Below are 11,992 nucleotides of genomic sequence, written 5' to 3'. Positions count from 1 at the left end.
CACTGTGCAGTGGCAGTTCTTTTTCCGTTGAGAACTGGGTGTGGTGATTGTAGAATTTTCTATGCTGATGCAGGGTGGTCTTGCAGTGCCTGCATTGAAGGTGTTGCACATTAATGAATAACACTTGCACTAGACTAATAAAATTATAAAATTTACATTTCAAGAAAACTGCGTTTTGCTGCATTGAGGGAATACAGCAGAGAAGCTTGAATAAAGCAAGGTGCTATTCCAAAGCAACATTATTTGGCATGTAAAATCAGTTTCTTATCACGTTTCTGCGCTAGAAGTAAGTCTGCATTCTTCGCTGATAAGTAAACAGCACTTACCGGTGCACTCTTCTTCACTTGACCAGTCCTACCCCGAAGTCTTGCATGATATGCATCTCCTCTCTTCTTCTCCTTGTATCAAAAAGGGGAAAAAAAAAGAATGGGTTGAAATAGAGATTACCTAGCAAAGTGCTATCCTGGAAGGTTCCCACAAAAGGTGATCAATAGGTTACTGTGATAACGGTTGCTATTTGCACAACGTTATGCAAAGGTATTTTATCAATTTCTTTTGGAGTAGCATTTTTCCGGCTAGTAACCGTGAGTTTTGCACCCAATTTTCAAGCGTGGTTTTTTGAGCCACAAAAACCAATTAGAGTTACCCGAGTCTTCCGTAATACCAAGCCTAAGGACAGGCAAAACCTACTACCACTAATGGCACATTTCACACAAGTCGGCATTGCTGAACATGCTAGTAGGCTTGAGAAGATTTAAGCCACAGTAGACAAAACTAACAAAAATTACAGCATTTCTGTAAATTAAAAGTTCTCATCACAATAGTTTACAAAAATAAATGACCCCAGAATTAAAGAACACAAAATAAAGATTAAAAGACAGCCCTGTGCTGTCTCAAGTGAAAAAACAGTATTGAAAAGAGGCGAGGCAAAGGCAGGAAAAAAATTTTGCTTTGTGCTGCCATGAGCGGCAACAAACAAGCAAGCAGAACTGCATTTGGCTGGTTGCACAGATCTGGTCAACTTAGCCTTATCACTTGAACAGAAAGTTGAATGGAGACGATTCGTTTAAATTATGCATACTGCATGACAATTATCCCCAGCAAAGAGTTTTTGCCCGAATTTTTTTTTTTTTAGTTCACTTTGCTGTTTGGTGCTTTAATTAAGAAGACCATGAAGGCAAAATACAAGTTGGGTTCAGTAAAAAGGCTGTTTTTTCCTGATAACAACAATACCAATTTTATAGCCAACGTTAAACAAATGAACGAGATACTAAAAACATATTCAACTTTTCTGTGACGTAAGAAAATCCACCGCCAAAAAGATATGGCTAGGCAATTATAGTGGGGCCCCTAGTTCCACTTGATTGCATCAACTTGAATGCTAACACGCAGGTAATACCCTGATGAAAATTATTTTAGTGCTGGACCATAACATGGTTAAGGGAGCCATGAAGACAAGATGCAAGTTTGTTTTATTCAAAAGATTTCGTGTTCTATAGTGCCCCCAGCGCTTGTCTGGAAGCGAACGATGCTTTATTCACTGCGAAATTAATCAATTTGAGCTAAAATTTTCATTCTCGCGCCAAGACGCGTGTTTGCACGACGTTTGCAATGACATCATAAGAACAGGTCTTCCAGCTAAACTTGGTGTGGAGCACAGACTTGCTTACTGTTAGTCAACCTAGATGGCGCCATCACACCGCGACAAGCCGTTTTCTGCCTTTGGTTTGTTTGTGAGCGTATTTAAACCTGCCTTGTTTTTGTTGATGGAGAAAATAATCGTTTCGTGAAACATGGTGCTCACGCGAATAATATGGTCACGTAAGACACCGTCGCTCGAGTCAATCGGCTAGTGGGGTCCGGGACTACCCCGAAGCCCCGCAGTGCTGCGCAACTAAACCAAGGATAGTGCGCGTAGTACCGACAGCAGCACGCATCGGTACTTCTATGTTTACGTGTGCTTTCATAACTTCCTCTGTTTGTCCCACAATTCTTACTCACATAAAAAGAATGTGCCCTAAATTTAACCGCAAATAGCTCGTTCGGCGAGCTTATAAGTCCTGCCTAATTTGCCTTTGCTTTTGCTGGCCTCAGCCAATCGCAGAGCTGCCACATATGACATCATAGGTTCTGTTGCGGGAAATGAGCTTGTGTGTCGCATGGCCATCTCCTGTTTTCCTAATTATACAGCTTACTTGAGCGAAGTTTACGTTACAAGTGTTGACAGCACGATTCTAACGATGCAATCTTTTACTGAACCAAACTTGCATTTCGTCTTCATCGATCCTTTAAGTCTTCAAAAAACACCACCTGGAACATCTTGTAATACCTTATGCACTTCTTTCGCTGCTTCGGCTGCTTTCCTATGCAGACACAAATTTGTCTTCTTCAGTGCGGACATCTTTTTGCGTGCAGCCAATAGCTCTGTTTCAAACTCCGATGCCATTTTGGATGCTTCCATTTTCCACCTGTCCACATGATTAAAACGCTACAATCAGGACACAGGTGTACCTACTTGTGAAATGTCCACAAAAAGAAAAAAAAATGCAGTGCCTTACTTCTCAGTCACGATCTGCTGTGCCTGCAGCAAAGCCTGGGTGTTCATTAACTTTTTTTCAAACATGTCTTCCATCTGTTGGAGCTTTGTGCTGTACAGCAACTTCTCTTGTCCGAGAGCCTCTTTCAGCATCGCCACCTGATCAAAAAGAAAGAAAGAAAGCGAGCCATCTCAGCACACTAGAAACCTCTTACGTCTTGCTTAATAAAGGGGCCATGCAGACAAAATAGAAGTTTGTTTTATTCGAAAGATTTCATGATTTATAGTGCCCCCAGCGCTTGTCCGGCAGCAAAGTATGCCGTATTCACTAAGAAATTAATCAATTTCGGTTAAAATTTTGATTCTCCCGCCATATTGTGTTTTCTGACGTCCACCATGAAGCCACAGGGGCGGCTATCCCAGTGCGTCGTTAGGCTCTGCAGCCTTGCTTGCCGTCAGTCCTTCCAGATGGAGCTTCCATACTGAGCAGCGGACCGTTGTCCACCGTTGCTTTGTTTTTGACCAAATTTGCACCTGGCTTGTTTTTGTTTCGTTAAAAAGTAATCATCTCGTGAAACATGGGGCATGCTCAACAAACAGGGTCAACGTCGCTTACGCCAATCGGCCAGTGTCGTGCAAGACAACTCCAAAGTGGTGGCCTGCTGTGCAGCTAAAAAAAAGCATAGTGCTCCCAGTACCAACAGCAGTGCGCATCAGTACAGTGCTGTTTATGTGTATTTTCATAACTTTCATTGTTTACCCCACCGTTCTTACTGCTGTAAAATGAATATGCATTATATTTAAGAGGAAATAGCTCGTTGGGAAAGCTTATAAACACTGCCTAATTTGAATTTGCTTTAGCCGGCCTCAGTCAATTGCTCTGCTGGGCTTATGACATCATATGTTCTGTTGCGGGAAATAAACTAGTGGGTCGCATGGATCATAGGTTTTGTTGCGGGAAATAAACTAGTGGGTCGCATAGCCATTCCCTTTTTTCCTAATTATATAGCTTATTTGAGTGAAGTGTGCGTTAAAAGTGGTGTCATTATGATTCTAACTAGACAATCTTTCGAATGAACCAAACTTGTGTTTTGTCTGCATGGCCCCTTTAAAGGTTGCTCAAAGAATCAAGAGTTGGACTTGCCTCACTGTGGTGCCTTTTTCTCAGCGCAATGCACTCGGCCTCAGCCGCATGGACTCTGTGGCGGAGCTCGGTAAGCTGCTCCTCAAGTTCGGCCTTTGAAGACTGGAGTTCTTCCAAGCGCCTCTCGGTGTCCTGAACCAAGCACTGAAGTCTCTGGTTCTCCAGTTCCCCCTGCTTCACCTTGAACGTGCTTCTGCATGAGAACAGTTGCGTGCTCGCAACACTGGTGCATTCAAGCTGGTGGCATGCAGTACTACCCAGAAGATTACCTGCTTTCTGGGGATACAGTAGAACCCCCGTTGATGCGTTTTTGGTTCATACGATTTCCCAGTTACTACGCTCTCAATTGTGAACACTAAAAATTCCCCGTAGTACGTTTCTTACCGGATAGCACATTTTCCCGGATTGTACGTTTCTCCCTCGCGTTTTTTTTTTCTAAATGTATCAACGGGGTTCTACTGTAGTGACAAATCACAAACATTCGTCTGGCTGAATGTTTGACATGGACTAGTCCTCCAAGACAGGAAGCTCTTCACTGCTTAAATACATGCCTTCAGCACAGTGGCGCAGCGTTTCTGAAAAACAGCCAATGCTGATACAATCCATGCTTGCCTGTCCTGTGAAAAACAAGCTTTTAGGCTCAAAACACATTAGTCATTTTTATGCTGCCTCCTTTACAGAAGCCCTGCCATACAACATTTTGGAAATCGGAGCTACTGGGAATCTAGCCATCTACTCGAAAGCATGCATTCTGCAATTGAATGAGCGCATGAGATTTAACTGCATCAAACTGTCAATAATTTTCAATGAAGTCGATGTTTGTCAATCTTTTAATAAGCATCTACATGTGGTGTCTGAATTAAACCATAGCCCTCAGTTGAACTTTGACTTCAACACTTCACTCGACTCAGTGGTTTTTAAGGCGTAAAAAGCTGTGTATTTCAACCTAAATAATTTTGTGTTTGACCCTTTGCCTACTGTAGACTACCTGAGCTCATCCATAAAACAAGCGCTTGCGCGCTACCGCAGTCAAGCTACCCTGAAATTTGTTAGTTTATTTATCATGTTAGTCATATTTAGCATGCTGTTTATAATGTTAGTTTATTCCAAACCGGTTTTTTTCATTATACGGTTGTTTTTTTACCATTGTTTGGCAATTTGACGACAGGAGACGCCAACAGCCCAAGCCCCTAACGTCCTTCGCCCCTAAAAAACTTGGTTTAACCCTTTTGCTTCCGTTGATGAGTATAGTTGTCAGGAGATTTTGACCCAAAATGACCCATGACTAATATAGTCGTCATCGGTCATGACGACTATGCTTGTCATCAGTCATTTTGGAGCCCTGATGGTGCTTTTTTGCAAGGCACTGCAGCCATGCGGTGAAGTTATCTGCGAGCACTCTTTTTTTAAACAATTATAGAAATAATGGAACGTTATTCTATTGAAATAATGGTGCCATTTTATCCAGAAAAAAAAAAAAAAAAAGCTCTGCGAATTGAGCCAAAACATTTCTTGGTACATTCGGTGCATTTTTCTTTTTTTTTCACTGTACGGAAAGGGTTAATCTGACCAAACATTAGTAATCCCCAAAGGGCCAAATAAACGACAGTTTATTGTAAAACACCAACCACAGTCCCACAGGATTTTCAATATTAACACGAACTCCACTAACTGAAACGTTCCTCGAGGGCTAGCAGTTTTCATATTACTTGACTAACGGTTTTGGTTTTCATATTACTTGACAGAAAGCTTCAGTTGGTCCCAACAATTGGGTCTTCAAAAGCAGAGAAAGGACTTGCGTTTCCCCTTATATTCTCGTACGGGTTTGCTGCGGGCGTCCAAAGCAGTGCACTCACTGCTTTGCCTGCTGCACCAACTCGTCCTGCAAGGATTCGGCCGTGAGTCGGTGCTTCTGGCACATCCTCTCGGCCTGCGTCAGGGTGTGGCTCAGTGCCTGGAAGGCCGGATCCCGGTTGACCCTCAGCTCGGCCTGCAGCTTCTGCAGCCGGCCCAGTTCAGCCCTCAGGCCGCTGTTGTCCTCAGAGAGGCGGGCAACCAGCGCCTGCTGCTCCTGCAGGGCCTGTGGTAATGACCAGTGGGACACGTCACTCGAGCTAATTGCTGCACCAATATACCGTGCGCTTTGCTTTCTCATCTTGACAGTCCGCTAGTAGAACGGGCTATGATGCCTCACTAACTTTCCTGCACTGGCCCTTGTGATGTTACTGGGGATGGCATGTGTGGACAGACTGACTGTCAATCATCATCATCAGCCTATCTACGCCCACTGCAGGGCAAAGGCCTCTCCCATTGATCTCCAATTATCCCGATCCTGTGCCAACTGCGACCAATTTATCCCCGCAAACTCCTTGATCTCATCTGCCCGTCTAACTTTCTGCCGCCCCCTGCCACGCTTGCCTTCTCTAGGGATCCACTCTGTTACCCTTAATGACCAACATTTATCTTGCCTTCGCATTACATGCCCTGCCCACACCCATTTCTTCTTCTTAATTTCTACTAATACGTCTTTAACGCGCGTTTGTTCCCTGACCCACTCCGCTCTCTTCTTGTCCCTTAGTGTTACACCTATTATCATCCGTCAATAGGCGGAACCAAAAATCAGAGAGCACCGTAGAGTTGCAAAATGCACTAACAGTTGGAATTTAAGATAATCGTTTAGCGATAAGTATACTGACAATTGGATGGCAGTACACTAAACAGCTTATGCGGCAGCACAGTACATAGCACCATCTTTCAGCAACTCTTATTTGAATGCTTCTGTAGCTCTTAGACTTTTCTGCTTGCTGGGTGGGCTGCCCATCGTCAAGATCAGCACGCAGTAACTTCAGACAATCATTGTCTGAGAAACAGTGATCATTCAGAAAATTGGAGCAGTATTCTAGCCCAATGATGTTTTAAAGGAAGGCTTTTAACGTCAGAACCAAGCAAGAGCCCTAAGGTTGTGTCCTCCCGTAAGCGATGCCACCTTCTATGCTTTACTGGGTTTACATAACGGTAGCCCTACTTCTGGTTCTTGGCGTGCAGTTGGCAATGCGCCCTAGGTGCTTACCCAGTTCCGCTGTGAATCGGGGTGAACAATAAAGGTTACTTGAAATATCGCCGTTCAATACCAAATTATTCAGCGATGGCATTGCTTTTTCTTATACATTGATGTAGTGAGGTATGAAAGATCCATTCAGCCCTTTAATTAAAGGAAGAAAAGTTGGATCTTGTTTTCACGATTCCTTGAAGGTAATCTTACTTTTGTGTCGCCCACCACAATAGCATTAAAAAAAAATTATTTTCACTTTTGTCATGCTGCGATCTCAAGATAACCATCATCGAGCTGGTCTGAAACTCACACAAAACATTTTGCATAATTTCATACACTTTCACTGCTCCTTCTCACCAAGTCGGAAGCTTTCTCTCATAGTGCTGTAGCTCAAAAGCTTGTTGGCTGCTACTTCAGCCCCCCCCCCCAAAACACCGCATCTATGTATGTGTTACTGTCTCTAGTTGGTCATACCTGTTGTAGCTGGCCAATTTCCTTGACCAACTTCCTGATGTGCTGGTTGCCCTTTTCACGAAACTTTTCAACCTGCAACAAACACCACAGAGTTGGTTGGGGATCAACTTGGCAAATGCGGCTCTGAGCCCTTCCAAGATTTTGTCACAGAAACCAACAAGATGTTTTCATTTTTGATGTAAGCGTGCGATTAAAAGAAATGACCAGCGTCTGTAACTCACAGCAGGAACTTCAAAAAGCCTGTTGAAACAAGCTTATGAGTAAGCAAAGCAACAATTCTTCTGTGCCCTGTGCACTACACACTCATCATGGCAAGTAGAATGAAAAAGCTTTCAGTGGAAACGGTCTCGACCTTAGCAGCTGCATTTTAGGTGGAAGAAAAACAGAATGCCCATGTGTACACGATTTTGAACCTTTTAAGGCACCGTAGCATAAAGGGTGTCATCTTCCGATGAAAACAAGAAGTTATTAGTACTTCAGGGTCCCTTTAACATGTTTATCTATATCACTTCACTATAGTGCCCCTCACAGCCAAGGGGTAGTTGCAGTGTAATAACCATAAAACTTAAACCAGAAGATTTCTAATGAGGCTAGCTACTTCTAGAAAACAGCAGCTCAAAAAATTCCAGATTTCTTGGTTAAATTTACGCTGTAAGCAATACACCGTACCTTCCTGTCGATTGTCCACCAATTAAACAACTTTACTTCCCACAACCAACACTGTCACAGCCTTATTCAATGCAAATTCTGGTCGCAAAAATAAAAATTCATGCGTATAAAAGCCAGAACAGCGTGAAATTACCAGGATGCTGTAGGGAAACATGAAGTGACTGATCTGACGTGACAAATCTCACTTCAGCTGGCAGCACGTACTATTACGTAAAGTACATCCTACCTCTCTCGCAGTGTGTTGAGCAGCCTCTTCCACCAACGAGTCGAGCGAAGCTCTCAGGTCACCCGTTTCTCTTTCCAGCAGCTCCCACTTCAGTTCTGCCTCTTGCCTCTCAAGGAGTGCTTTCTCAGCGAGGCTCACACTTTCTTGAGCGTGTTCCAAGGCAGTGCTAAGCTGTTCTTGCAGCGCATGGCTGCAGGCGAGGCAGAAAACGAAAATTCACTTAGGTGTGTCGTCTCACTTTAAACAGCACACACTCTCTATGACATTTGTTACCACAGTGCCACACTGATGATTTCCACCAAAACATGAGTGGTATGGGTGGCTGCCACTGATAGTACAAGTTGTGGAACACAAGACAAGGCACCTCAATGGTATATGTCCTGTGAGTGTGTGTCCATGCTCAGTTTTAAGTGCAGAGCACCTCAAGGGCTTGCCTTGTCGTCGTAGCTTGCTCACTGGACCCAAGCAGAGTCACACAGAGTTCCGTCGTCATGGCATAACCCAGAGGCTTTGAAAGCCAAGCAGTTTATATATAGTTCAAAACTCGTGAACCGCTGGCACTTGTTATACATCTCCCCGTTGTTTAGTGCAAAGAAAACTGCAGGTACATTTGAGGCAAAATATACGTAACTAACCGGCAGCACCCGCGTTCATTTAGTTAGGAACCCTCGCTGGTTTGGTTTTTATGATAGTAAGCAAAAAAAAAAGTGGCAGTGCAATGCCGGCACGTGCAGGAGGAAAAGCAAGCACAAAAAGAACAGAACTCTCGCTGGCGCAGTTTCAGGCAGGGGGCGAGCGAGCACTGCGAAGGCAGGAAATTTGAATTGCATTGGGTGGTAGCAGTGAGCAGATAACGGCGCTAGAGCCCATTATGGCAAATCGCTGCTCTGCACTTCCGACAGCTTTCACATTCAGTGCAACAGCTTTAATTTTTCTTTTAGTGGCAACTGTTAGCGATGCAGTTCCTACAAACACATTTGGAGCCTTGAAAGATACGTGTATACTTATATGCCCATCCAGGGGGATTGGCCAAGAGTGGATGGGTGTTAGCTGCATGCCTTTTGCCAGGAATGCCAGCCTATTTCCTTCTTCATTTAGTTAACTGAAATTGCTGATGCCGAAATTAGCAGCATCCTGCAATGGTTGTCCGTCAACTTTATTCCGGCATTTCTTAGTGCAGGTCACAATTTGGTGTAAGCTATGTTGCACCGTTTTTGCACTGATATTTGAATACGTAAAAAGCGCTCGGTCCACACACACCTCAGCTGGCCCTATCTATACAGCAGATCAGGCCGAGAGTATGCATATGAACCTTTGACCTTTACACGATTCCAAATCTCGCAAGTTGTCAGTGTGCTCTTTGCCCAGCTTGTTGAACTTCATTTCAAATGCTGCAAGTCTGAAATAAAGACGCAGAGGTAATTACCGCAAGAGTTTGTGGAACCAAACAAAAAGCACAGATGGCTGCAGAGTTCAACCAGTACCTCGCGACTGCACTCGTACTTTCTTCCTCTGCTAGGATAAGTCTTTCTTGAGTTTGCTGCAAGAGCTGCAGAACCTCGTCAAGCTTCTTTTCCTGAAATGGTCAGCGAGTTTTGAGTTGTCTAAATATCTATCATAATCGCCACTTTTTTTAGGAGATGGTTGAAAGGCTGTTTGACCGTAATAGAAAGTCTCCACACATAAACAAGAGCTCTATCACCAAATGAGATATTCTGGAAATCAACAGGGGTGTGGTTTTTTACCTCAAGAACATTCAGGAACTTTCCATAAAAATATGGCATAATTGAAAAAAAAAAAAAACATACGTATTTGTGGCTAGTTCTTCTATTTGCCACCAACCAATCACAGATGACTTTCTTTACTGACAGTGAATTCCCGGCAGCTTCCCACAGAATTGTAAACACTGAAAATTCCTCTTTTTTTCCCCGGGCCCCCTCACCTGCTCATAAACTGATTACTATGGCAAGTGGCAGGGAAGTAGCCAGAACGGGGTTTTGGGGATCGAGCCCTGTCCAAGATTTTTTGATTGATTGATTATGAGGTTTAACGCGCTGATGCTACACAGGCGATGAGGCGTGCCGTAGTGGAGGGCTCCGGATTAATTTTGCCCACGTGAGGATCTTTTAATGTACGCCGAAATCTTAAAACGCACGGGCGTTTTTGCTTTTCACCTCCATAAGAAAAATGGCCACACTGGCCGGGAATCAAACCTGCGTCCTTGTGCTCAGCAGCACAACACCTTAGCCATTGAGCCACAGCGGCAGATCCAAAATTTCTTCTAGGCAATTCGTAAGCGAAGCTTAGGGCTCCTTTCGACAGAACTTTCTGCTAACCCATAACCCCCTCCAAAAAAAATCTCTGGTTACGGCCCTTGCATGCGGGTGTAAAAAGTCATTCAAGTTAAATTATTCTGATTAGGTGCGGAAGGAAAAAAAAAAGACAGGAGCATGCTGGTACTAACAGAATTCGACCTACCTTTTCTTGAAGCTGGTTTTCAATTACACATACTGGTTCACTGTACCGAGCAAGACGCAATTTTGCATTCTGGAGATTTTTCTGTGCTTCGAAGAGCTCATTCTTTGTTCTTTCCAGCTCACAACATGTTTCGTCGTATCTTTTTTCATAGTCAACCTTAACCTAGAAAACATATGTTAATTACGACACGGACTAGTTGTGCAGTATGAATCAAAGTCAAGGCAGCAATTAATGTTCACACCAAAAAAACACAAAGATTCATGGAATTGTTCGCAAGCAAACTTGCTTTTTCGATGCTTTGCTCGAATGTATTTCTGTCAACAAAGTCTTTTTTGTCCTGAAATATAGAAAAAAAGCATCGAGTATTTAGAATGTGTTGACATTAATTGACTCATATTACCTCCAATTCATTTTCAAGGCGGTCAATTTCTTGCAGCGCTGTTTGAAGCATCTTGGATGTAATGTTCTTGTCCTGAATAACAAAGTAAATAAAAAGTTGCACACATCTTGCATCTAGGCAGACACAATACCTCTAAAACTGCGTCCAGTTGATATTGAAGGTCTTTCAGAAGTTGGTTGCTCTGAGACTGGTCGGACGACAAGTTAAGCTCCACTTGACGTCTCAAATCTCGATGAAGGCTGCACACAGACCGGGTAATAACCATCCGGAAAACTACGCTTGACATTGCAAAAGCGCTTACCTGCGGTTTCTTGCAATGAGGTTGATGGCTTCTTTTTTTAGTGCTCTTATTGCTGTCTGAAATGTGAAAAAGAATAAAAGATCGCATGTGCCTACAAAATGAAAAAAAAAAAGATAAAGGACCATTTTGTCATAAGCAAATACACGCACTCCAGTGCTGCGTAACACGAAGTGTCGACGATTCCGAGTTCACTTACTTGAAAATGCAGTATTTCTGCTTGAATAGAACGCAGTAATGCGTCATATTCCTTTAGGAACGGTTCGTAAGCCCTGGAAGAAACGAAGAGGTTTGTAAACCGTCCCCGCCTACAGCGCAGCTCGGACTTCCGCAGTACCTCAGAGACGCTTCTCTTGATCGTAGTCGTGCGTTCATAACTATGTTCCACTAAAAAGCGAAATACGGCCTCTTTACAGGTTCGATTAAGTAAAAAGTTGAGGAGCCGCCAGCTCCGTACGCAACGCAAGACGGTCACACGCGTTTAAAACCGCGAAAGGGACACTCCACTTTTAAACAAGCCGCTACATCTGCCGTCTGTAAACAAACAAACGCGGTGTGCGATAGCAACGCCTCAGTGACGTACAAAACGACGCCCATTCCAAAATCGATAACGTTTTTCTCAAGAACCAAAGCGGGGATAATAAAGAAAATAAACGCTTGTGTAAAGCGATAACTCTGCATAGTCTTATGATTTGTTTTTTTTTTCGTCATAAAC

The 11,992-nt window shown here is 43.5% G+C and overlaps 1 protein-coding gene across 2 annotated transcripts; it reads right to left on the bottom strand.

Annotated features, from left to right (window-relative positions):
- Nucleotides 1-53: 53 nt before the first annotated feature.
- LOC144174331 (sodium channel and clathrin linker 1-like) lies at nucleotides 54-11,841 on the bottom strand. Of its 2 annotated transcripts, none has more exons than XM_077702974.1 (17): nucleotides 11,615-11,841; nucleotides 11,477-11,549; nucleotides 11,281-11,336; nucleotides 11,110-11,218; nucleotides 10,980-11,051; nucleotides 10,866-10,916; nucleotides 10,580-10,741; nucleotides 9,586-9,677; nucleotides 9,414-9,500; nucleotides 8,102-8,291; nucleotides 7,207-7,278; nucleotides 5,537-5,760; nucleotides 3,681-3,873; nucleotides 2,559-2,695; nucleotides 2,330-2,468; nucleotides 327-395; nucleotides 54-89 (listed from the first exon to the last, which is right to left on the bottom strand). In XM_077702974.1, the coding sequence occupies exons 1-17, from the start codon at nucleotides 11,650-11,652 to the stop codon at nucleotides 60-62; spliced, it is 1,794 nt and encodes a 597-aa protein (XP_077559100.1). In that variant the 5' UTR covers nucleotides 11,653-11,841; the 3' UTR covers nucleotides 54-59. The 2 variants fall into 2 exon arrangements, with proteins under 2 accessions (XP_077559100.1, XP_077559099.1); XM_077702973.1 differs by having other exon boundaries at nucleotides 327-398; nucleotides 11,615-11,838.
- Between the last annotated feature and the right edge of the window lie 151 nt (nucleotides 11,842-11,992).

Source organism: Haemaphysalis longicornis, unplaced genomic scaffold, assembly GCF_048455015.1.
Source record: "Haemaphysalis longicornis isolate Haplotype H1 unplaced genomic scaffold, Haemaphysalis longicornis Haplotype H1 scaffold_3, whole genome shotgun sequence".
Lineage (NCBI taxonomy): Eukaryota > Metazoa > Arthropoda > Arachnida > Ixodida > Ixodidae > Haemaphysalis > Haemaphysalis longicornis.
The sequence above is the reverse complement of the archived record's forward strand: the minus strand, read 5'-3'. Positions and strand labels throughout refer to the sequence as shown.